The following is a 27889-nucleotide window of genomic DNA, read 5'->3' as shown; positions in this document are numbered from 1 at the left end:
ACAGGTAGTCTAAAATTCAGTGAACAAAGCAGATATTCAAAGACTTCATTACTAATTACTTGCTTGTGACTGTTTTATTATGGTTTACAGTACTGTGCTGTCATTATTCAATTATTTTATATATAGAAATCTTCAAACAATTAAAAAGGTAGACGCACACTGAGGCGGGCCGCGTAACGCCGCAACGCATAACAAAAATCCTCCTGAATCAGTTTCATACATTTTGTATGAACTATCGCACACCTAAGGTGGGCCGCATCGCAACGCACTGGCGCATCGCTAGCCAGGCGTATTTTTGCGGCGATGTTATTCGTTGCAATGCGGCTCGCCTGAGTGTGCGTTGGCAGACGCAACAAGTAGACGGCTGAATAAGTGCTGTTCGTGAATTACCAAACAGAAGCCGAATCTAGGTTAACAATATTTATTCAGGTAATTTTTTATCGTACTAATGTTTACTATTTTCTTCGCTTATCAACTATTTTTTCCGCCTATCACGCGCTTGTTTTACATACAAGTCTGGTGTGGTTGTTTTAGGTTAGGTACGGCATGGATGAAGAATTGTTAATTTCTTTAGTAGAGCAGTAGAAGGAATTGTATGACCTACAACACCCCAAATACGACGATGTACAGAGAAGGAATAATATATGGAAAGAAATAGGCGGAATCATAAATCAACCAGGTATCAAATGTGCTAGCTAACACTGAAGTGCGTCGGCTGTAACAACAATTGCCATTCAACCTGTCTACAGGAGAGGCAATAATAAGTTTATTTTGAGTAAATTTAACATAATTCATAATAATAATTAAAAAAACCTCATTCACTCTACAAATTCTCTATTTCAGTCATAACAAATGCTTATTACCAGAATAGGCAGATTGCAGTTTCCACTAGGAGATATGTAAAATAATGTGTACTAGAATACACAAAAGTTTTAATCATGCAACATGAATTTTTCAAACATGTATGAATTTACCCTTTGTGCTTTCATTCGCCAAATTTCGATCTTTTTTGACTCTTTTGAAACGATTCAAATGAGTCTTTTTCCAATCAATTTCGAATTGTGATCCTGAGATTATGATGGGGGTATACGCCATCCTGTTATATTTGTAATATCTATATCTAAAAGATTCATCATCCTTCTGGGGCAGAGGTCATTTGATCTCCAATAAAATAAAAAGACAAGGTTGGTAGCTGGTAAAAGATTAGTAAATGCTCTGGTGCTAGGATTTGAGTAAGAGTTTATCGGAATTGTAGAGGCATGGGGTGTATCAGCAAAATTGGGACTTTTCGCGCGGTTAAAATTTTTCGGCAAAACGGTAATACAATATTGTAGCAGATAGTCATTAAATGATAAATGCTGAACACTGTGAACGAGATACGGATATAAAAAATATATTGGTACGAAATCGTCCACTGAGGTATTTTTTGGAAGATCTGTTTATTTACATTATGTTTCTTGTGGCTTGACCGAAATAGGTCGAACTGTTTCTGAAAACTTTTTTTTTAAAAAAGAAACCTAAAATCAAGACGAGTTATTAACGAAATTAAAAATATATATAGAGCTATATTTGAGAGCAAATTTTGACTAATTGTGGTATCTTACTATCACTGGCTAACTAACTCTTTCAAAATTCCAGTAATAGCTTGAGCCCATCTTAATTTTTGTCTAAAACATGCTGGGATTAAATTAAAAGTGCAGTCATTGTGTGATACGCCTACACCCAATAAACATTTTCTTGCAGACAGTTTCAAAGCAGGACAATTCCGCATAAATCGCTACATATGGTCACGTTATTAATGAAGAAAAATTCTTATTCTTTTTGAAATGGTTTCGATAGGAAAAATATCTCACACTTCATATGATGATCAACCAAATGAATTTGAAGAAAATAAAACAGAATGGCTTTCTGTAACTTATTCCATAACATATGTCTTATTAAATTGTGATGATATGTGGTTATTTTATAAACATGTACAGAAACTCAAAATTGATGCAACAAAATAGATTCTAATAATATCGAAAAATGTATTGGGACGGTCCTGATTCTTCACTACTAATTAAGACCTTTACGATTGAATCAGTTGCCAAAGCCAATATAAATGTTAAATATTGTCATAGTAACTGGCAGAATCCCGGCTGTAGCCCACTATTTTCGTACTTCCATTTTATGAAGAAAATAATTAGATACATAAAACTGATTAATCAATTTTTAAATAAATTAATTACCGGCGGATGAAAGGTGTTAAATATTTTTAGTTCGCCAGAGTGTGGTGGGAAACGTGTAGCATGTGCTGTAATTAACATTTAATCCTTAATTATCTTCTGTGTGTGTAGCGGTTGTGGAAGATGGACGTTTGGGGAAATATTACTCTTGGAAATTTGGATGTGCCGAATATTAGAGGAGAGGAAATTAATTTGCAAAGTAGTTTTAGAAAAAGAAAAGCTAAATCTACCGTAAGTGTTTGATTTGAATAGTTTTTCTTTCATGCAAAGGTCAATAACCTTAATACGGAAAAATTTCTGATTATATTGAGTTGAAATTTTATATTTACAATAAGAATCTCCGAGAAAATATTAAAAACATTATTTTGAAGTCGCATATTATATTTTTAAATAATGAAACACAAAATAAACACTTTCAGAGCGCTTATCTTATATTAGCACTTTTTCAAAAATCTCACAATACATGGGAAACAAGAGACCTTTAATCTGGCGTGGTAAAACTTACGAGGATTTTTTTATTTTAAATGCATTTAAAATTCAAAATTTTGGTATAATAGATTTTTAAAAGTTGGAAAATACATTGTGGATATATAGAACTTATACTTTATAATAAGATCGACCTAACAAAGAAACGACACATTTTTTCCTATCATATTTTTTATTTTCTAACGTAGTTACCTTTTCAGTCTATACACTTTTTCCAGCAATACTTTTAATCCTTACCCTAATTAGTTATCGTTATAGTGTTCCTCAAAATAGGAATTTACGTATGTCTCGTATGAGGAAAATCCCTCTCCCGCAAATGAAATTTTAAGGTTAGGAAACAGGGAAAAGTCGCTTGGAGACAGACTTGGAGAATACGGTGGGTGGCTTACCAATTCGAAGTGCAATTCGTGAATTTTCGTTCATGATCACCGAACTGCCAGAAAGCGCATTGTATCGATGAAGAAGAACTTTCTTTTTCTTCAAGTGTGTTTTCTTTTTTCCAATGCCTCTCTTCATCTTATCAAGCAATAATACTTTGACCTTTTTGAAGATAGTCGATGAACACAATCCCATGACTAGGTATCACGAAAAACGGTCGCCATAACTTTTGCGACTTATGAAACTGTGTTTGCCTTTTTCGGAGTAAGTTGGCCCGTGGCAATCCACTGTCTTAAATGCTTTTTAGTTTCAGAAATGCAGTAGTGGATCCAGGTATCCAAAATAAGCAAACGCGGATAGTTTATGCATGCCTAGTTCTTCATCAGTATAAAAATGTCTTTCTTTGATATGCCGATAGCCTCTTCTATCTATCTAACCAAAATCCAGCCGCCGTCGTCGGGTACCATGTGTTGAATATTTTTGGTATCGCAGTTTTTGGCTGTCGCGAACGATCGTCGAAAGCCAAGCTGATACAACCACAATTGAAATCAGCTCTTTTGCTCAGGATCAGCGTATATCTCTCAAAAACAAATAGCTTGATACTCAGTTTTTTCTTTTTTCATCTATTTAGCAATACCAATGATTCATTTTAGAAAAAAGTCGATATAAAATTTTTGAGATCAAGTTAATTTAAAATTTCACTGATATGCAATATAGAACATTCTGTGTCTTATAAAAATTAAATATTCTAGCAATTTTTCTATTGAATCATGTATTATCATAAAAAGCTAAAAAGGGCGTGAAATTTAAAGTCATTAATTGGGTTAAATGCTAGTGACAATTTTATTACAAAATTCCATCCAAAAAAACAGACCAACAAACAAATACGTTAATTAAAGTGTGATATAAACCAGTATTCGTCGATGAAAACAAGTCCAAAAATATATATGTACATACATCGTTTTATGAAAAACAGAATGTTTACTGACTCAAGAATGCATAAATAAATCCCAGAAAGCATATTTTTTATTTAATATGTACCTGAAAAGCACAAAATCCTATGAAAATAATCTATGGAATCTGCAATGCAATTTTTTTATTGAATACGTTCTTGAAAGAAAAGAAAAAAAAATCCGTTTGGAAATACTAATCGTTTTAGCTTGCAAAATATACAAGAGTTATAATAGTTTGATTATCAATTTATTCTAGTTGTTTCTTTTAAAGAACAATGAAAAACTCACTTCGTAAATCGAGTGAGGCAAATTAACTGAACGATCAATTAAAGGCTTTTTATTTTATCAGGTCCAAATGGTCATAGACTTTATCGTCGAACTCTAAGCCAAATTGTGTCAAAACATCTTATGCACGTCGATCGGTATGTGGACGAGCATTGTCATTAAGGAGCACAACACGTGCACATTCTACGTCACTGGCTCTGAATGGTACTTCATCATTTCCGCAGTGTTATGCAATGCTTTGTGCATTTAATAACTTAATCACCGACCACCCGTCGCAGACGGCGGATGAAGGAACAATACCTTCCATTTAGGACCAACACTACGATTAGTTATATAATATAAGTATGTTTACTTTGAAAGAGAAAACGTCGGGAAACTTACTTTACGGATGTGTCACGTATAATAACTTAAGATGGACTGAGCCACTCTTTAAGCTCTATGTACTCATGTACGTAATGGGAGTTGCAACAGTGCTGCACTTCTGGATAATACAACGGCAGGCATACCAATTGAAACCCCTCATCTCACTCAGAGCCATCCTGGACTTCTGTTTGAGCAGCCTTTTTTTCTTGCCTCGTTATAGGCCCCTCTGCTACCCTGGTTCGTTCTTGCCTTCATAGGCTAAATTTGTTCCGTCGGTTTTCTTAGAAGTTCTTTAATCTTCTAGTCTACTAGAAAGAGTATTTCTAGCTTCTATTGTATGTTATACCTTGCTAATTTCACATATTTCTTAAATTCTTTTTACACATTTTTACCTTTTGTTCCTATTCTACCGGCATTATTTTACCTTATTATCCTTTAATACATTAAAAATGGATTCTATTCCCTAAAGGTGTTTGCCATTCCTGCTTTTATCTATTAGTTTTTTTAGTTTTTTTGTTGTCTCTTCTTTTTTTATCCCTCTTTCCTTTCCATCTCCTTCCATTAGCTCCTAACTATTTTTGCATCCGTTGAGACTGTATAAGAGACACAATTATTATATACAGTAGTCGGATTATAGTCTTTTGTTTTCCATTGTATAATTTTTACCACGTATGGCAGTGGGAAAATCCTTGAAGTCAGACAAACCGTCTGACCCATCATAAAAAACTGAAATCCCCTCTTATTAACTCAAATATACGTTTAACCTGCAAATTGTCTTAAAATATATGAATACCGAAATAATTTTAAACTATTTTTAACTTATAACGCATGCCAACAGAACAAGTTGCGTCAGGATTTTGTAAAATTCGTTTCGTCTAAAATTATTAGTGTTGAAGGAAGAAGTTTTCGTATTAAAATTAGTTATATTTTCGTTAAAATATGGATGTATCACCGGATGTGTGGGGGCAACTAGCCCTAGAAGCCTCCCAAGTATATTTGACGGATGGAACGGCGGCTAAAAGCCCATTTGCTGGAACGGTATGAAAGGAATTTAGCTAAAAATAGTTTTTTTCCATTATATAGTTTATGTATTTGAGGTACTTGATATGCGTTGCTAAATATTATTTGGTGACTGAGTTCCGAATTACTTTTATTGTGTGTGATCGTTTTTAATGTTGTTATTTTAAATTAGACAATGAACGGATTCAAAATGGCACTAATACAGCTAGAATGTTTGATCTATACTTCACTACTACGAATATTTTTGACAAGTCTCAATGTTGAAATATTATAATTGAATGATCCTTATAACATGCATCATATTAATTAATGGACCGTCTTATAGAATCAATAGGTGTCAAGTCGGGGCTGTGTGTGTGTGTGTCCCGATGTGCAATGAAACAAATTGTTTGTTTTGTATTAATGCTGCTAATACCTTAAGCATTCTAACTGATGTTCACAACTATTTTTGGACGTTTGTTAAAAAAATATCTATTTATGGATGAATACCAAGACAAATGCACGGTTCATAAATGAATACTTTTATAAAACTTTTATAAAAATCATGCATACTATTATGTAAGGTTGTGAGAAAATATGCATCTTAGGTAAAAAAATAAAGCGTCAAATTTGTCGTATCATTTAAAAAAATATGGTTGTTCTAACATAAGAAAAAAAAACGAGGAAGTTGATGAAAATCGAAATAAACTTAATTTTAATGATACATTCTGAATCAACTTAAACAATATCTTAAACCAAACCTATTTCTCACAGGAATTGTTCGAAGTGTGTCCCGTTCCCGTTCAAGACGATGGTAGATCTCGTTTACAGATCATCTTCGAAGTTATTCAAGTCATTTCATATCTAATTCGTTCTATTATATCTTCTAAATTGTCTGGTCGGTTAATGTATACCCGACTTTTTAAATGTCCCCACAAAAAAATTCAGGAAGTTCATCTAGATGACGACTTCATTGGTCCTTGTCTTCTAATACCCTTCCTTCAAACTGGTTATCCAGAAACCTTCGTACATCAAGACCATAATGTGCACCATCTTGTTGAAAGCGAATACTAGGATCCAAGTTTTCCTTATTATTTGGATCCGGAAATGCCGCGACTAGGTTCGGAAGTATTACCATACATAGAAGTTCTAAATATCGCTTAGATGATAAATTTCCGCAAAAGCAAAAAAGTCCATTAAATTTTCCCCTGGTGATTCCTACTCAAACATCAATTTTTTGGTGTGTTTATCTAAATGCAGTGAGAATTTTCCCAAGCCCAGTAGCGACAATTGTATCAATTTACTGTACCACCCTAACACAAACTTCCCTTGTCTGAAAATACTACATTATCAAGAAGAAGATTTCACAAAATTCCAAATGGTCGACTCCTGAGAATTCGTAACAAGTTGAACTTTGTATGAGTGCAGTTCTTCTTTCTTTAAAAACTTTACTTCAAACGACTAACATTTTGTAAGAAGGCAATTTCTATTGTAGTTGCACAGTGTTGTCTTCTAATGATAGCAAAATATATAACTGCATCGCCAATCTTGGTTTTTCAGATTTTTGAGTATCCCTCACGTTTTCCGTTTCATGTTGTATTAAATGTTGTAACAATTTATCTAATTGTGCTTCTAACAATTAGAGCGTTTCGTTAAATAAAGCACGTTCTTCTTCATGACTTCGAAGTCTATCATCATTAAAATTTCTATCCTTCCTCTTTTCCCCACCGGAATCATCAAATTTTAAGATATTGTGTTATAGCTAGACCCCGGGGGGGATTGGAAAAGAAATCAAAAAGATTTGGCTTCATGGTGATTGGCGAAAAAACTAAATACATGTAAATGCAACGGCAAAAGAAGAATCAGGAGGAAAATACACATTTCAGAAAAGAAAACGGAAATTGTGTTGAAGATGTTGAGTCCTTCGACTACCTAGGTGTGCTGATTACTATTACTGATGATGAGACGGAGATAGAAAATCTGATAGCAAAGGGTAGTAGAATTATAGGGTCCTTGAAAAATATTCTCAAAACAAAAACAAAATCCAAAGCAACAAAGATAATATTTTACAAAACAATAATCAGGCTGACTATACTGTAAGGATGTGAGTCCTGGGTGTTAATCAACAAGAGTACTGAAAAAATAGAAGTGCGAGAGAGCAAAGTACTCCAAAATATACTGGGGGTGTGAAAATAAACAATGAGTCATGGAGAAGGAGAAAGAATGTTGCGCCGGTAGAAATATATATCGTAAGTCTAAGATTATGCAAGTAATAGCTCAAAGGTGGTTGGGACATGTGTGCAGATTGAATACAAACATAATTACCAAGAGAGTACAAATGGAGGGAGAGGGATTAGCGAAGAGTGGGAATGACTGAGTGGAGAGAAAGAACAGAGGTCGGAAACAGGTGAAGACTTATAGTAAAAAGCGCAGAGGAAGAACAAAACTGAGCCTAAGGATTTTGAAATATATATTTTGTGTACTTTTTAATTGTAAGATTGACAGTGACAAATAGTTATTCTAGCGAACCAATTAAAATGATTGATAAAAGCAGATGTTCTCACTAGTAACAATATTTATTTCTAGACTAGAATTTGAAATTGTATATACTCGTATTCAACGAGCGGTAATGTAGGTGAAAGATGGAGTTTGTAATTCATCAAGTGAGTCACTTTTACCACAACTATACAAATACTGTACGAGGGTTGTCTGTGAAGTTACCGACCTCAACCTGAAGGTATCAGCATTTATCAATATGAGTTGAGAAATATATATGCGCATGCGTTCAGAGATTCTTACTAAAATTTCAACCATTTTGAATGCTTTGCTTCTCGTATAAATTAGTCGTTGAGAATATTTCTCTGAAAATGGAAAAAATTGTGAATCGAGCTGTCATTAAATATTTGTTTTTGAAAGGCCACACGCCTATGTAAATGAAAGAGGAGTGAACGGAGACTCCAACTTCAATTACGACCATAAAGTTTTGGGAAGCCGAATTCAAAAGTGGCCGTTTTAACTTGACTGGCTACGATCGTTAGGGACGTTCAAAAACTGTTAAAAACGAGCGATATCATCGAAAAGGTTCACCAAATAGTATTACACCAGATTAAGGATGAAATGACAGAAGAGACTATCAGTATATCATGACGCATTTGCTATATACTGAATGAAATGTTATGCATGAGTAAACCATCTGCTTGCTGGATGCCACCTAAATTCACTTTGGAACAAAAGCACATTACAATCAATATTTTCCAGGCCTTGTTTACGGGGTTTATGCAAAAAGAGCACGCTTTGATTCATAACTGTAGATGAAAGTTGAATCCACCACTACACTTCTGAAACAAATAAAAGTGATCAGTAGAATATAAAAGACGAAAAAGTACAACTGAATAGGAAAATGTATATATTCAAAATATTGTGCAAAAAATTTTACTCAATTTTACATGCATTTATGTAAGAAAGAGCACATTATTGACGAGAGGGTGATGGAGTTGAAATAATTAATAATCCTTTTTACCACCCTTATATCTACGCGATTGCTTGTTAGGCCGCTAAACGAAAAGTATCGAAGTTACTTCCTAGAATTTCCAGTTGTAAGCAACAGAGTTAGGATCAAATTGATAAAGATTTTCTAGGATTTGATTAGCTGAGCTTCATTTACGTACCGACATATCGCGTACTGCATTATCTTGCTCATTATAGAGCGGTCTAACCTTTTTGTCTTCTGTGGTGACCCTAATCTTACTGCTGATTCGTGATATTTATTGTTGGCATTCACTTGAAAGTTTTTATTTGTTTGATTCAAGTCTGATGGATGAATTACCCTAAAAAAAGTTAATAGCATGTAACAAAATAGTTAGTTTTTGTTAGCGGCAGCCATAATGAAATAGCACGGGTTTGCATAAAGCAACTTACTGTATTCATCTAAGATTTTGACTATGCAAGAAATTGTTTACAGTTGCAGGTTGTTTTGCTACGCGTCAAAGTATTAACTTTTTCCATAACCCACTTTTCGAAAATAAATTTCAAATATACTACCAAAAAGCAAATTGTTTATATGGAAAGTTCTACGATTCATATAGTCTAAAAGTTTAATTTAGAGAGTGTTATTTCATTTATAAATAGTAGTGTTCACTTTTCAAAATATTTTCATTTCAAAATTAATATTGAGTATCTAAGTTGATATATTAGAGAAACACTTATTTCGTAGCTGATGAATTAGTTCCAAGGTTATCAAGTGATCACCCACGCGTAAACGGAGGTTTTATCTGGGCGATTCACATTTCAAAGCATGATAAAATCGGGAACACTATTTGGAATAGTACCTACAGTGTGCTATTCTTATTATCTTGATTATCTTTGTGATGTTGCCAATTTACAGATACATTGAACAGGGTGTAAGGTGATGCTTTTGAAGATAATATCCACTAGTTTTTTTTGAAAAGTTCACTTAAAAATATCTCATTCCAATAATTATAAAAAAAATTATGTTACTATGGTTGCTACTTTGGTTTTGGGATAAATAAAAACTATATAAATATTTATAACTGGATACAGCTTTATTATTTTTCAAAATGTATAAACATCAATACACATACGTTTGAACCAATTGCCGAAGCATTTTTTCCATTCCGATTGAGGTACCTCCAAAACATGCGATTTAAACGCATTAATCGTTTCTTTAGGTGTAGAAAAACGTTGACCACGCAATTTATTTTTGATCTGCGGCAATAAGAAGAAATAATTGAGTGCCAAACAAGAACTGAAAGCAGATGACCCATAATTTCGAAGTTTTGGCTGTTTTTGTTTGTTTGTTTATTTGAACTGAAGTGCTCACATTGTCGGGGTGGACAATGATTCGGCGTCTGCGATTGGTTTCCCTGATTTTTTCGAACACTTCCGGCAAGCAAATGCTGGTGTACTATTCAGAATTGATTATTTTACATTGCTCCAATGTAACGGTGGCCTACATTTGCTTTGAAATGCTTCGTGTGCGAACATTTCTCGTTAAGTTTTGCTCGTCTCGAAAGACACCAATCAACACGAACTTTTTTTGAGCGTTTCTCAAATTATGCGCTTTCCAACGCGACAGTTAAATGTTGATGCGATTTTAGATGACCTTTACGAGATTCATCCTGTAGCGAAGTGCGACGACCATTGAATTCGGAAAACCAGCGTTACACGATGGCTGGAGATAGTGCTTCATCACTCGAAGCCGAAGCGAGTTGATCGGCACACAGCAGTTGGTTAGATCCACGTCGAAATATGAATGTTTCAAGTATCTGTAAATAACTCAAATAGCACTCTTATGCCAACAATTTCTGAGTACGTTAACTATTAAAAATGTCAAAATTAAAGTAGCTACCCTCGTGTTCTCTTTCCATATCTTAAGACACAAATTTTTCAAAGTCTTTTTACAGACTCTCCTTCCTCTTCACAATTGCTTTACGCCAGATTCAAATTGTGGGTGACAGAAATAATGATCTGATATGATAGTTAACGTACTCAAAACTAAGAGCCACACGATGTTGAGAATTTTCAAGCATTGTTTCATCGGAATAAGTAAAAACTATGTCAAATTTGCGACACCATATACTCTAAACCTATCTTCTAAAATAACGCATCGATCTTACTACCCATGAATGATGTTCGTGTAATTAGCTATTCATCAATTAGTGATACTTGGAGAGTTTATTTTAGTTTATAAATAATATTGAATTTAAGTAGGAATATTTGTTATTCGAACTAATTACTTTACCTCGATAAATAGGTACGATAGATATGAGCTGTAGATGATTTATAACGAAGCGCTGAACTAAAAACAATTAAATGGATGGCCTCTCTTCGCACTAAATATGTAGCCTAGAAACTGTAAGGTATAGCAGGAAATTTTGACTACGAAGGCTTACAAACATGGACGCGAGGTGACCTACTTAGTCTTGTAGGAACTCTGGAATACGAGTGAAACAAGACATTGGACCTATATGATGATTAAGTACAAGATTGTGTCTGTCAGGAATCTTACAGAATTCCTTTCAATACGGTGTAGATAGACGTTGAAGCTCCTGATTATGTGCACTGTGTATACGCTGAGGACTCCGTCACGCACATATTTTTTGATTTTCATCGGTGGTTCGACAAGCTATACTTATAAGACCGGAAGTAATAACAAAGTTTGTGAGAGAAATGTTGACATAAAAGATAAACGACGCTTAGCCGCAGCTATGGTGTTGTCCCAATACCGTAAAAAAATGCTCACCTAGTATTAGAGGCTAAAGAGGGAAGATTTTTAGTGAGTATAAATCGCAGACTACTGAGTAGTCACTAGTGGCCATGAGTCTTTATATAACTTTGTCCTCTCCACGCAAAAAAAGTATCAACAAGGAGCTGCCAGTAGCCTCATAAAGTTTTATATTTTGTGAATGACACAGACACTATTATGACACACTCTTGTGACAGTTTTCTCTGTCTGGAATATTAAGAATTTTATAATGGCGAAAGTTTTTATTTCAATTCAATTCAATTTTTTTAATTAGTATAAACCAAATAAAATAGAGGAAAACACCTCATTCAAAACATTAGAATTATGGTCAATGTGAGAATGTACTATGATTCATTAGTATTATTTGAGACGTCTATTAATAAAATTCATGCCTTTGAACTCACCTCAAGCTCTTTAGGAAAGAATGCATTAGGTATTTTCCTTGTAAATACCAGGATCAAAACGAGAATTACGGTTGGAAAGCCCAAAATAACGAATATATTATATGGAAATTAATACATGAAATTTCAACAATAAAATATTATTTTTTTGGTGATAAATTTCTTGATACTCAAAACTCCATAAGGAGATTTCATATTCTTGGCTTTTTCAACAAAATAAACTAGAAGAGTATCTATCATCACATACAGTTCAAATTTTTTCGAGATTCCATAAAAAGTTAGTACTCGTTGTGTTCATATCTCGAGTTTTTTTAAACTAACATGAATTAACCTGACAGAAACTGGGAAACAATAATGCTCATGTGATACTAAAAAAAAACAAGATCATGGTTCCAACTTTAATTCTACCCTATAATTAACAATATCAAATGACATATGTCAAATTGGAACTTCCGCCATGTGATAGCATCTATTTTGGATTTGGAATTAAAGAGTATAGAGGTGAGGAGAACAATCTCAGTGTATCAAGAAGTGTCTGTTGAAAGGGAGCAAATTAAAGAGGCGCTTGAGTAGCAAGTAGAAAGATTTTAAAAACAGCGCCTGAAATGATTAAAGTAGGATAATAAATTAAATTATTTAAAAATCATAATAATAACAACAATAAAGTCAATAAATATAAAACAATATAATAACCTAGGTTTATAAAAAAGCATGCTAATGTCAAACACTGTCCATGTTTTTAAAGAATTTTAGGTTATAATTAAATAAAGTAGTTGAGATTTCAAATACTATTTATTTTTCAACTTCACTCTGTTTATTACTGTTAAATTCATATCATTTCCACTTGCTACACTAGTGGTATTATGGTGAGTCTTCGAATAATAACTTCCTGTTTATAAATGGACACTTTTTTAGCTTTCCCCTCATTTAAGATGGTTCTCCTTACCCCTACACTTCATATTCACAAACTAGACTATATAAATGATGTCATGAAATTTTGACAAATGACATTTCCCATATTTATATTTAGAGAGTCGCCATCTATATGTGAGATAAAACATTTCAATAATACAGAATGTAAAAAATTTAACATAACGTTTTTTTTTCTGTTACTTTATATTTTAATAATTTTTCAGACCATAGAAAAGCTTCCAGACAAAGTTCTTCTTCATATCTTCAGTTATTTAAGCCACAAAGAAATATGTCAAATGGCCAAAGTGTGCAAGAGATGGCGTCTTATGGCTTACGATACCAAATTATGGAGAAACGTCTCTCTTCGTCCCGAGATATCCGGTTTACATGTAGGATCACTCGAGTTTCTTCTTGCTCTAATTAGTATTAGGTTCGGACCATCTTTACGGTATATAGAACTACCTATAGAACTTATAACACACACCGTGTTGCACGAGTTGGCGAATAAGTGCCCTAACTTAACACATATGTTACTAGATTTTTCTACAGCTATGCAGTTACATGATTTTAGCGAGCTACAGGCGTTTCCCACAAAATTGAAATATCTTTGCATATGCTTATCTGAGGTAAATAACATCCCAAAATAATAAAAAGCGTTTTTCAATGTAATTTTTTCTCTAGGTCATTTTTATGGAGGGTTTTATGAGAAAAATTTACAATTTTATAAATGGACTAGAGATTCTTCATCTTATTGGTACTTACGAAAAAGTAGAAGAGGAAGAAGAAGAAATATATGAAGTTATAAATGTACATAAATTAAAATCAGCCACTCCCAATTTGAGGGTTATAAATCTTTATGGTATCAATTTTGTAGACGACAGTCATATTGACGCTTTTAGTTCAAATTGTATACAAGTAAGTCATTTTAGTGAGAGAACTGGCTTGCTAGATATTTGTTAAAGTAAAAAGCAAGGTAATTATGTTGATTTCGAGGATCCAGATACCTGACTTCTCTTGTTTTTGACAAGCTCATTATGTCAGGTATCATATTCGTTGTAGTTATTTGAAGAATTGATTGGAGATATTCATTCGTAAGTCTTGTGGGATGTTAGTTCTTTTTTTTCATGACGGAAAATATAAATACGTACGACCAAACATGCAAAGAATGTATGCTGTGTGCTTGTTAAATTCCGGGTAATTATCCATCATCCAATCATTTATTCTTGAAGCAACAGTGTTTCTTAAGAGCGAAATATTTTGAATTATTGACTTTTAAGATGAACCATGCAATGAAATGAAACATCGGCAACTTTCAACATACAGTCTTTAATAATATCACCATCATTGAAAGGTTTTGATCTTTTCACGATTTCTACTACAATAATAAAACTTGATTTCAGGGCATCTTCGTTCTCTGTATCAGCTTTAGTAAACATCGATTGTTGACCTTGAAGTTTAGATTTTAAATATGACAATGTGTCGATTATTATTTTTTCAGTGTAACAACTTCGACTTGTGATTCGTATAGTAGTGTATCTTCAAATTAAACTCCTTGCAAACAGCAACTGTTCGATTACAAATAAAACACAGTGGTTTACCTTTCCATTCTATGGAAAAATATGCATTTAGACTGAAAAGCTCTGCACACACATCAACTTTACGTTTTTGTGACATTATGCCAAAATCGTATCAATTATGGAACTCGACACAACAATTATGGATATCGCACGCGCACGACACAAAAGCAAAATACCTTCACAATCACTACTTCGCGGTACAATTAAAATCCTTCTCCAACCGTCGCGCTTCGATTACTCGACTCAACTGACTCATGTCGCGCCGACGCACTCGTTTTATATGGTTAAGGAAGGTTCTAGTCTAGATTCGAAGCGCGTGGGAGATTCTATCGTTCTCGACAAAAATAATAGGATATTTCCACTTGCTGCTAAGAGATGGCGATACTGTCTTTCTCTCTCACTTGTCTAGGTAGGCGGTGCCAATGAAATTACTTATAAATATCCGTAGACTTGAGATTACGAGTATTTAAAACATCCGTAGAAAAATCGAAAGAAGTCTAAAAGCTCTAAAAAAACATGATTTTCTTTCTGCGATACATTGCAATTGCGGGCCTTATTGATACGGCACAGGGGCCGAAAGCGGCCCGTGGGCCGTATCTTTGTCATGACTGCTTTATAGGATCTACTAATAAAGTTGCCGACTAACGGAGAAAACAAGACCAATCATATAAATAACAGTATTATAAATAAGTATTTCTATTTTCTGTTTATTTTTGTTTTCGGTACACTGACCATGAAAATATCTTCTAAATCTATAATTTGCATGGAGTAAAAATCTGGTGCACGATAAGCACCGACAACGCCCATTATTAAAAAAAACAAAAAAAAAACTATGTAATTGACTAGATATCACATTTGTCGCTAGATATTTTTCACCAGGAACTTCGTTTATGGAATTATTGAGCTGTTCTGACGTAGAAGTTTAAGTTCTTTTAGCTTCATGTGTCCATTATTGGAATAGGTCCAATATTCAAGAAGGGAGATAAAAGTACGTGTGATAGATACCACTTCTGGTTGACTTAGACAAGAGTTATGAGAGACAGATTCAACGAGAATAAAAAAGATAGTGGGAGAATACCAAGGAGGTTTCAAGAAATGAAGAGTAATAACGGATCAGATATTTACCTTTAACGTTAATGGATAAAATATATGAGTGAAGTATAGGCCTACATTTAGTGTTTATAGATTTTAAGCAGGCTCATGACAAAGTAGATTAAAATAAAATGTTAAATGCCTTTAACCTAATAGGAATCCCAAAAAAATTGTGAATCTAGTCACGATAGAAAAATCACACCATAGAGTAACAAGTGACAGAAATGTTTCAAATAAATTTAGGATTCAAAGAGGAGATCCAATATCGACAGTGGCTTTGGATCTAATATTGGACAAAATTATACGAGATAGTAACACACAATAGAGCTTATTTATAACCATAAACAGCAAATAATTGCATATGCAGACGATTTAGTTTGCATAACCAGAACAAAGAAGAGAATGGAAAGAGCACTCTGTAAACTAGACGAGGCAGCAAAAGTTATGAACTGAGAATATAATTAGAGAAAACAAAATATATGGCACCAAGACACAATTTGGTTGGTAGACAGTAATACATAAAGAATAAAGCATGAGAGAATAGAAAATACAAAAAAGTTAAGAGTTTGAATACCTGGGAGCAGCAGTGACAAATAAAAACGAAAAACATAAGTTGAAGAATAGCGAGAAGAAGTAAACTGTGGGACAATTGGGTGAGTCAATAAGATCGTAAGTTATTTAGACATCCTAAATTAGACTATATCAAACAATAATACGATCAACAGTTAGATACGGAAGTGAAACATGGGTTTTAATAGATGGAGAAGAAACTGGTTACTGGGAAAGGAAAGTTTTGAAGAAATAAACATAAATAGAGGACTCTGAAGAAGAACAACTAACCAAGAACTGAAGAACCAGTATAAATACTCATCAGTAACAAGTTACATTACAGCTGAAAAAATGAGATAGTTGGGATATAGCAAATGGTTACCGGAAAATAGATTAGCTAAGAGGGAATTGAAGAGGTGGAAGAAAGTACAAGGCCAAGAGGCCAAAGGAAAAATGGTTATATGCAATGTTGGACGAGATTACAAACGTAGAACCGAATTTCAAAAGTTCAGAATCACAACCTGTGGAGGACATTTGTGGAAGCAATTGAAGACCGATAAGAAAAGAAAAATTATTCAAGGGCATTAAAGTATTGTAAACATATATAGATTGATTGCATTATATTGTTGAGTCTTTTTAGCATGGAGTCTAGATGCTAAAAACGATTTCGAGTGGAAACTATTTTCCACAATAAATTTTAGATAATGTTGAATATTCTTCGTATCACACTCCCTCTATCCATAAACACCTTTCAGGATTACAAGTGAAAAATATTTTCCACAATGAATTTTAGATAATGTTGAATATTCTTTATATCAGATTTCTAGATGCTTTATATTTAGTGTTAATTTCGCTAAAAGCACATTTTCTATAAACGATGACTTGATGTTCTTACTGCTACATCGATCTTTTTTATTTTTATATCCATGTATTTGTTCTTTAATTTCTTGGGAAATAAATTTTGTATGGTTCTGATAAACAATCCCCGGAATAAAGGCTAACGTAATTGGCAGCCTCCAAGAAATTTCCGAAAATTCGTATCCAGTGGACCCAAAGGCTGACAGCAATCCCGGAATCATACTTTATATCCAGGTGTTCTGTTTTGAGTAGTTTTTCCAAGTTAATTAGTTTATTAAAATATAATAAACTGAAAACTAAACTATTGACATAAGAGATATACTTGACAGTGACATGAAATAATAATATAAGGTATCAGAGTAAGGTAACTACAAATGAATGGAACAATAAATATAAAATAATGGTAGTTACTTGTATTATTTATTAATGTGTTCATAATAATTTATCTTCAGTATGTAGATTCATCTTTTTATGCACTAAATTTAGAATAATTAGGTATTAATTTTATAAAAAGCTAATGTTACTTTATGTATCGTCTTTTGCGTTCTAAGTCCAAAATATGCCTCTTTCATTTTTGAATGTCTTTCAATAGAGAATCGACAATCTAGATAACTGATATAAAAATCCTGTAATCGATTAAAAAAAAAACACATTTATGTATTGTGATCGCGATATATAAAAAAGCATATTTTTTTGCTTACCTGAAAAGTTTTCATTTTTGACTTATGTGGTGAATTTAAGGCGATATACTATTAATTAATCAAAAGCAGTTGAATAACTAATAAAAACATTAATGGGACTGGACAAATTTACTTAATAATACAATTTAATTTCAATCCAAGAGATCTGTGTACTGGGTTTTCAGAATAATTTGACTCCCTATTATATTTGTAAGTAATAGAGATACAAATAATATACTTCCTCGTACCTCGTACCTTTTTTTTACCTCTATTTGAAACAACGGTAAAACTGTATTTATTATCGAGAAATTATTTTTTTACTATGAAAAACTATGATCCTCAGTATTGAAAGCCCGTGTATACATATCCATAACTATGATATTAGCATATTGTTTGTTTAATTTTATGTCGTTTATTTCAGCTTGAATGCTTGGCAGTAAATTATTGTAATAAAGTGACAGGATCTACATTAAAAACGTTATTCCAGCGAAGTAGGAGACTCAATTGCTTATTAATGAATGGAACTAGTAAGTTTAACATAAATTCAAACTGATTTACCTATTAGATTTCGTTCAATTGAATTTGTATTCACATAGTGCAGTAGACATATTTAAAAAAATAATTGTTTGAGTCAAACCTATGATAAATGATGCAGTATCTAGGAAAATATTTTCTTCACGAATCTGTACTAATACGTAGTTCTGGCCTCATATATAGTTCGCAAAAATATTTATGCACGTGTCAGTGATAAGTTCCAACAAGTTTTACACGAAATTCAAACTTAATAATTTCATCAATTTTATTATAATAGAGTTCGAACCTCCACTCAGGCAAACAGAATGCTGTTTACGGTGACTTGTGTCCTTCATTTTTAACAATTAATATCTAGTCTGAATTGTTTCGTGCCTACGAATAGTGACCGGTGCCTAAAAAAAATGCAGTGCAGACAAATCTTCTAAGGATCCTACTTGGACATTCAATAGTGACAAAAATTAGTGCACGTGCAGTGCAAAAGCAGCGTCGAGCAGAATTTTGTGAGCGATTTTTAGATCTTTGACGGGAGGACCAAGAAAGTTCAGATCAATTGTAACTGGTGTTAAAACTATGGTTTTGTACTATGATTCGATATGCAAAAGAGATTCCATGGAGTATCATCGGCAAGGAGCGCTCGTGCCAAAAAGAGTAAAGATCATGAATAGCAAACAAATAAAAAACATTGACTGTCTAAGGCGTCAAAAATTTTTCGAAAAAAATGGTGTCAAAATCAGTCGAGGTGTGCGATTGCTTCATGATAATGCTCCCGTATGCAGTATGCTTCGCTAACCAAGGCTCTGTACACGAATGTGGCTTTACAGAGAATGAACATCCACCATTTAACCCTGATTTCGCCCCGTCCAACTATTACCGACACTTCATGTCAAATTACAGGTATTTCACAACTTATATTTTCAGTATTGAATGCATGCGAGATTTGGCTTTTATCGAATAATTTCTGGCCACATCTACGCCAAATTTGGTGCTATTATACAACTGAATTGTCTCCGGTTTTCGGGCTTCATCTTCTTGTACGGTGAAGTACAATGAACGGCGAATTATAACTTTCTTTCTTGATTTGGATTTGTAAACTATCTACATACAATTGTCCCAACAATCGTAGTTTTTTTGCTAAACAGAGCCGGACTTAGAGTCATCGTGGCCCCCGGGCCAAAATACTTAAGGGGCCTATGTAAGGCGGGCGTTTTACGTGAATTCTTACATCAAGATGATTTTTCGGAACTTTTAAAATGATTGCGCATAAAAAAATTTATGTTGATTCTGAACATTGGCTATGGATGTATTTTTTCGCTTGCATTCATATGTTTAAAAATCAATCATATGGCTCGTCGCGAGGCCCCCCCGCAGCGGGGGCCCCCGGCGCACGCCCGGGTTGGCCCATGCCTAAGTCCGGTTCTGTTGCTAAAAGTTAGGTTGCTAAAGATAAGCGTGTAAAAAAGTTGTCCGTTGCTATATTTGTTCCACACAAACTCCTCCAAGAGGAGCTGAGGGTTCTCTATTTTCATCTATTCCGAAATATCGGAATATCGTTTATTATATATTTGCTACGTACATCGGATACTAACCAACATTTTTATCTAAATTTCTCCAGTATATTGGGTATTGTATTGAGTAAATCTACACCTTGCCTCCGTTGGAAACAACTTTCGTTAGGAAAGCAATTATCGGATAAAATCGTACCACAACTACATTACCTTTCGTTTTTAACGACTTTATAGTTTTGGCATTGAGTCTTAGAAAGAAAATAAAAATAAAAAAATAAGCGAATATTGAAAAATGTATCAAACATATAAATGAGGAAAAGTTGAAAAAGTTTAACGGTGAATCACTTACGTTGAATATAGTAAATTCCAGTTGATAATTTAAAAAAGTTCATTTGACTGGTGTTGGTGGGAATAGTGTTAAGGCTTAAAATACGTAACAGCGATAACGAAATTAAACACGCGGTGCACGAACATTTTGACTCTAAAGATGCATTGTAGTTTTATAGTGCCATTATTGTTACCATTAAAACCCGGTTTCAGTTTATTCTAGTTATGAATAGGAAAAACTAATTTTCACAAACCCTTTCCGTTAAAACAATTTTTAATTAATCAAAACTAGTGTTGACTAGTACCTTCGGTGTTAAAATTGGTTTATTTTGTAACAAGTTTTGACTAGCAATATACTAGAATTCACCAGTTAAAAGTGTTTGACCTCATTTCATAGAATCATCAATTACTAAAACTAATGTTCACTAGGAAATTCGTAGCATTTTGAATTATATTGAGTATTACTTTTTTGCGCAAACAGCTATTACAAACTAACCTAACTTAACCGAAATTACCATTATCACGACTGAAATTTTCGTAAAATGAGAACAATGAGAAATATATCTACTAAAATGTAAACAATAAACTAGCTATAAATGCCTTAAAAACAGACGTATAGCTAGGAAAAACAGAAAACAGCTGATTGCAATAATAGCTTCACATTAAAGGACAAACCATCCTTTCAATCAATACCCTAGGGTACTTCCTAGGGTATATTGTGCAGGGAAATACAAATACAAACGCTCACACCGAGAAACAAGTATAAAAAGCTAAAATTGCAATGGGTAGACTTCACCCTCTAATTTGCAAACACATTAAACTCTCCACGCAAAACAAACTTCTACTATACAAACAAATCATAAGACCAATTTCAACATACGCAGCCTCAGTTTATTACATTAGAACAGTGAAATGGTTTTTAGGACGCATTCAATACAACATGATTGCATACCAAACAATAGCCATCCAAACCATTACTTCCGTTGTTCTCTGCATGTACAGCAATGTGAAGATTACAATTTGAAAATTATTAGTTTCTCACTTCATTTGACAGTTTCTTCCATGAGTTAATCGAAGTGACTTTTACATCAGCTGATATTGAATCTTTCAAGCTTCTGTAATGTCTTCGCACCTGTCCTGTCTTCTTCTTCATCAATTTCGTGTGAAAAACTTTATTAAGGTTCAATTGAACATGCTCATAATGGATACTTGTTGCAGTAAAGAAATGCACTTCATGACATTCAAGACTTTGTATCAATCCTTTTAATTACCATATCGCACACTAAAACTTACTCAATAGTAATCACACTCAGAGTTTATCCATCAACTATAATTTAATATATGCAAAATTTAACAGTTTAGAGACAGGATACTTTCAGTTTTAATAATCATAAGAATAAATATTATGTTAGGTACTTTACTTGTAGTTTTTCAATTTATGCAGTTGTAGAAAAAGTATAGTGTGCAACGAGCCAAGAAATTGATTTTATCACTCGTGAAAAAGATGGAATTTTCTCACTTGTTACACAGTATACTACATCCTACTTTTCTAGATCTCCAAAGTGAACATTTGATGCAAGTAGAATGGGAAAAATGTTCTGTGCAAGAGCTTGATATAACTGCAACTGATCTGTCAACAGAAGCATTACAGGATATGCTTACGAGGATACCAGGACTTAGATTCCTAAGTGCAGGACAGTTAAACGGTTTCAATGATTTGGTATTAAAATCCTGGATGGAATCCGGCATGTCACGAAACTTGGTACTCATATATTTCTTCACAATTACATCAAAGCGTTTTCAATGTTTTTTATTTTCTTGTATAGATAGCACTAGATTTGGACAGTTCTGACAATTTGACTGAAGAAGCGATCTATAAATTTTTATGTAAACATGGTCATCAATTATTAGGATTAGGCCTTTCAGGAATGACTCACATTACTGATTCTTTATGGCAAACAGTACTACCTATACTTACGAATGCTAAGTAAGTACTATTAATTTAAAAGATTGAAATAAACTCTCTTTCTGAAAATTTTTAAATGATGGTTTCTAGATATATAATTTTCTCTTACATATTTTAGAACAAAACAATCTTATATCACTGGTGAGCAAAAACATCAAATCGCACGGTCGCTGTTAAAAGTCTGTAGCTTCCATTATTTTTCAGATTTTTGCATCCCAAAGCCATAGTCTTAGCTTTATGAGTGGTCTATGTTGTTATTGAGTTATTTGTTTTGGCAAAGGAAAAATATCAAACAAAAAGGAATTTTAAACAATGAAAAGAATTATAATAACAACTTCCAATCGCTTTTTCATCTTGTTTGATGTGCAGTGCAGGGCTTCTAGCCCCAAATTTTCTCTTGAGTTCTTCCCATATATGCTTGTTAGGATTTAAATCCGAGCTACGCGCTGGCTAATTCGACATCCTATATATACTGTCCTATGGAACCTGCTGTTTATAGACGGGCATTGTCCTGCATTAAGATGAAGTTTTCGGCGATGAAACAGGCGATGTGATCCACTAATATTTCTTCTACTTAACAGTTCGCTGTTAAACCCCCTGCTCCACCGCCAGATTCAATAAAAACCATCTCGGCTTTTTTTTCTATTGAAATGTCCAAAACATCCAGGAGCCTTCTCCAAAAGCCACGTTTTCTTTTATGCAATACTACGCGTATCTTTCTCCAGGTCTTCTGTAGACTCATCCTCTTCTATCGCTACCATAAAAACAAACTTTGCTTTCGTCTGAGAGAGACCGGAGCACCATTGTACGTCACTCCAATTAACTTAAATTGTAGAGGTTAGCTGTATTAAATTTTCTTTTTACTGTTCAACCACCCCTCGCGTTTGTGTGAGCTTCCGGCACCACGTCTTCGATGAAAGTTACCTGTTTCTTGGTAAAGACGGTAAACTCTGGAAACATCGTCATATGAAATCATTAGGCAAGATCTATAAAAATTGCCGAATAATGCCACACGAATTAACGTCGAATAGCTTTTTGCATTGCCAAAAGATAATAAATGATGATTGTTGAGTGTCCGGTGGAGTTGTGAAGATTTTCTTATCATTGTTTTTTTAGAATACTGATCATGGGCACGCAAGAAAAATTAGGGGTAAATATTCTAGCTGATCAACTAATGGATACTATAGCAAGAAATTGTTTGAATTTGGAAAGGTTGGAACTAAGATGGGATCCTGATAATCTCAGGTTTTCAGATAAAAGTCAAAAAGCCATAGATACTATTAGAGTGAAATGCCTGAAGTTAAAATGCTTATGTTTAAGGTAAGCAGGTGTATTAATTCTAATAATAAATCAAAACAATAATTATTAGGGTAGATAGACATATTTATAAAATAGGAGGTAACTTAAAAATGACGTATCGGAATTAAAAATACAAGAAAATTTGAAACAGAAGTAAACCAATAGATATTTAAATGATGCAAATGCTCATAATGTAATAATACCCTAAATGCAATCACATTCCTTTTTTGTGCTTTTATTTCCTTAAAATTTGCCGGTTTAATATAAAAAACTTTGTTTTTAATTACCATAAAAAAACTCCATAGGATGAGATGTGGGAATTTCAGTGGTCATTCAATAGGTTCCAATCTAACTATATCAAAATCTAATACTCCGTTGATAGTTTCGTCAAAGAATATTGGTTCTATTACTCACAATATTTAATCAAATATTTTTGGGCGTGAGTTTGAGATTTTTATTTGCCAAAAATATTTACTTTACCTCTTTATCTAACAGGTAGATTCATTAACCAACAAACTGTGTATTTGCTATTTATTCGGGTTCAGTTGACCACAAAACTGATGTCTTCTATCAGGATCATACAAGTTCGGCTGATCACTTGCGAGTCGATAAACCAGGATTACGTTTAACTTGTTGAATTGTGTTTTCTGTTGTTGTTGATCTTGGGGGTGCCGTAGGCTTCTGATTGAGAGTCGAACCAGTGGCTTCGAACTTTCTGACCCACGATCGAATCCCACTTTCCCTCGGACACTGATTTATGTCATGTAATCCAAACTCGTCGAAACAAACGCCGAACAATAGCGCATTAATCGCCATGACATCGAAGTTTCGAATAGTGAGAACGACAAAAGGGGAGAATAACTAGAGATGCGAGTCTTAGGATCGAGGATGACGAAGATGTAACACAATAATCATAGTTGGAATAACTATTCAAAATTCATGTGTTATAGAAATACAATGAAATTGTAATGGGGCGGAGGCTGCCGTAAAACAAAATATAATGTTCCCTGCCCATGCCTAATCTCTAGGAGCAGCGTAGTTCGGTTAGAGTTGAGTATTAGTGCACATTGTCGCCACAGAACAAGTTTTGATTTCTATAGCGAGCAAAAAGAAATAGATAATGGTAAACTGATGCTCTCTCTTCCAAGACTACATTTCTACCTACATGCCGCTCTCTTTATCTTTAGTATATACTTTATGGATTGTAAATGATTCTGTTTGTGGATTAAACGTTTGAGTTGTAAAGGGATTACCCTAAAATACATCCACATTCTTATAAGCAATAGTAATACATAACTTTGTTTTTTTTATTTTAGCGATGGTCGTTACTATGAAGTAGTAAAGGCTAATTTCGAAAGAGCAGATAGAATGACAGTCGTAAGGACGTTAACAAATTGTAGGATTTCTAATTATTATTTATTGTCGAATTATAAAGATTTAATTTTTAACTAGTATATAAATAAGCAATTTAAGTATTTAATTTTAATTTATATATGGTGATTAAATATTCCTTTGTAGCCAAAGCTATTAAAATTTTAAATTACTTTGGAATATGACAGGTTTAAAGAAATAAATAAACACGTATTTCTCAAAAATAACAAAATATTTATTATTTTTTATTTAATTGATTTTTTAAGGCGGTGTTTCCCAACCTGTGGTCCGCAGACCCCTAGCGTCCTACCAAGAATTAATTTTACGGTGTGCGTTAAAATTATCTATCTAAAAAAATTACACAGATATTAGCAATGATGCAAATTTGCTTGCATATGTTCGTTATGTTTTATGCAGACGATGGTATTGCCGTAGCAGAAAATGAAGAAGATTTACAACGTCTACTATATGAGATGAAAATTTCTGCCGAAAAATTTAATATGAGCATCTCAGTTAACAAGACACAATCAATGGTAATATCAAAAAATCCTATTCGATGCAAATTGGCAGCCGATAGCGGAATAATACAGCAGGTATCAAGATTCAATTACCTGGGAGTGAATATATCTAGTGAAAGAAACCTGACAGAGAAGGTACGAAGACAAGCGATGAAAGCATCAAAAGTCAGCGGCTGTCTAAGAGATATAGTGTAGAGAAACAAAGCTATGAGCTCACAGAGCAAGACAAGAATCTATAAAACATATGCCTCAAAAACCAGAGCCGAGACATCAACAACAGAAAGAATAATGAGAACCACAGAGATGAAAATAATACGAACCCTCAAGGGAGTCTCCCACAGGGTCCGAATAAGGAGTGAATGTCAGAAGACAGATGGCCTAAGTGGGCTAAAACATACCGAACATACAGAGCATACAGACCTGTAGGCTGACCACCAAAGAGGTGGTACGAGAGCTGGAGTTCAGCTTCTCAGGAAGATCCAGGAAGAGAGCCAAACGTACAGGGTTGAACAGGACCTGGTCCTATTGAAAGAGAAATAATAATAAGATGTTCGTTACGAACACAACAACAGCATAAGTAAGGATTTTTTATTTTGTTTACCTGTGCGTTTGCACACTAAAGGTGAAGTAATATTTGAAGTGTTGAACAACTTTATGTCTATTCATGAAAGTACATAGGACAAATATGTGGCAGTTAGCACCGACGGTGCTCGGGCTATGACCGGGACACGAATAGGTCTTCAGGCGCGTGTGAAGAAGATGAATCCACCTATTACCTGGCATCATTGCTGCATGCATTTTCGGTATCATTTGTGAAGAAATGAGAAGCATTCACAAGCAGTTGTTAGTGCGTTGGTGTCTCGCGGCAAAGTTGTGTCGCGTGTTTTCGAGTTGAGATGAGATCAGAATGTTCTTTTTGAAGAATTCCGTACACAGCGTCAACAAACATGTTAATCACCTCACTGACTTTGAATGGCTTACAATGGCAGCATATTTTGTTGATATATTTAGTGCCCTTAATGAGCTGAACTTGGATTTACAAGGGAGAGGTAACAACATCTTCCATGTCGATGATAAAATTGAAACGATGCTGAAAAAGCTTGACATTTGGATAACTCGTACAATTTAAAAAAACTACACTCCTTTCCCAACACTATCAGCATTTTTGGATTCCGTTGGTGAAGCAATATTGCCAGCACAACTATAAGATGAAATGGTTACACACCTCCGCGCCTTGAGATCTTCGTTTCGGGATTATTTTCCAGTACCCGACAAAAATAAAAATTGGATATCAGACCCTTTCAACACGGATGTTACTGATATTACTGGCTTAACAGCGGCACAGGAAAACCAATAAATAGAAATATCCTGTGAACTGCAATGAATTGAAATTCAATTTCAATGAATATTCATTATAAGTTTTTGGGTTAATCTAAAGACATTATAAGGAAAGATCGGACGAAGCACTGAAACATTTACTGCTTTTTTTCAACCACATACCTATGTGAAAAGGTATTCTATACTCTTGTATATACAAAAAATACAGACACATTATAAGTAGAATCTAAATTGAGATTACAACATCAACGATTTAGTTGCAAAAAAACAACACCAACCTTCACATTAATTTTTTTTTCATAATAAACAGTTATAAGTACCTATTTTGTATCTGTAATAACTAAAATAAATACCTAATCCGATTTTTTTGCTATTTATTTTATTAAGGGGGTTCGTGAAAACTGTACTTGATTTCCCAGGGGTCCATGGCTGAAAAAGGTTGGGAAACGCAGTTTTAGGTAGTGTAATCTTACTATAGCATTGAGTTCAACTAAAAGAATATCTACTTATGTGGTATAGAAGGATCTAGAACAATTATTTTGTTTATTGTAGCATAATGCTACTCTGTATTTTTCATAAATTGTATGTGATACACCAGTACATTTGGGAAACTTGTACCGAACCCTTTTTTCTACCCAAATCGGCTAATTCGATCCTGCATTACTGTCAATAGAGGGACTGTGGTGCTGGCCTCTGTGTTTTTTGACTTGAATGTCATTTTCAATCGACCTTCGGTTCTTGATCTTAGGTTTCAAGCCTAGATTACATAAAGTTCCACCGATCTCAAGTTGAAAATCTGCTGAAGGCAGTTTTTGTCACTGCAGTTTCTTGCCTGTCTTATTCTTCGATATAACAGCCAAGAATTTGCCATAGTCAGGTCTAATAAGTGGTAAAACATTCGAACCTGCCATCTTTTACTTCGTACCTAAATTTTATACCTTTTCATGATATTGTATATAAAATCTAATCTAGTCCTCCCATATCCCGATTATATTCTACGACGATGTG

The 27889-nt window shown here is 33.8% G+C and overlaps 1 protein-coding gene across 3 annotated transcripts; it reads left to right on the top strand.

Annotated features, from left to right (window-relative positions):
- Positions 1 to 328: 328 nt before the first annotated feature.
- LOC130900617 (F-box/LRR-repeat protein 2) lies at positions 329 to 26827 on the top strand. Of its 3 annotated transcripts, XM_057811336.1 has the most exons (9): positions 329 to 429; positions 535 to 679; positions 13492 to 13893; positions 13949 to 14182; positions 18445 to 18550; positions 21943 to 22151; positions 22216 to 22376; positions 23472 to 23675; positions 24971 to 26827. In XM_057811336.1, exons 3-9 carry the CDS (start codon positions 13564 to 13566, stop codon positions 25104 to 25106), a joined length of 1380 nt encoding a protein of 459 aa, XP_057667319.1. In that variant the 5' UTR covers positions 329 to 429; positions 535 to 679; positions 13492 to 13563; the 3' UTR covers positions 25107 to 26827. The 3 variants fall into 3 exon arrangements, with proteins under 3 accessions (XP_057667319.1, XP_057667317.1, XP_057667318.1); XM_057811334.1 differs by lacking the exons at positions 329 to 429; positions 535 to 679 and adding an exon at positions 2095 to 2456; XM_057811335.1 differs by lacking the exons at positions 329 to 429; positions 535 to 679 and adding an exon at positions 5511 to 5728.
- Positions 26828 to 27889: the final 1062 nt, after the last annotated feature.

This window comes from Diorhabda carinulata, chromosome X, assembly GCF_026250575.1.
Source record: "Diorhabda carinulata isolate Delta chromosome X, icDioCari1.1, whole genome shotgun sequence".
In the NCBI taxonomy this organism is placed as follows: domain Eukaryota; kingdom Metazoa; phylum Arthropoda; class Insecta; order Coleoptera; family Chrysomelidae; genus Diorhabda; species Diorhabda carinulata.
The sequence above is the reverse complement of the archived record's forward strand: the minus strand, read 5'-3'. Positions and strand labels throughout refer to the sequence as shown.

Bases quoted from the DNA above. Each gene is read 5' to 3' on its own strand.
- LOC130900617 (XM_057811334.1), top strand. From the start codon at position 2,349: ATGGACGTTTGGGGAAATATTACTCTTGGAAATTTGGATGTGCCGAAT. The intron at 13,894-13,948 runs GTAAATAACATC...TTTTTTCTCTAG, and splicing joins TTTGCATATGCTTATCTGAG to GTCATTTTTATGGAGGGTTT. The intron at 23,676-24,970 runs GTAAGCAGGTGT...TTTTTATTTTAG, and splicing joins TTAAAATGCTTATGTTTAAG to CGATGGTCGTTACTATGAAG.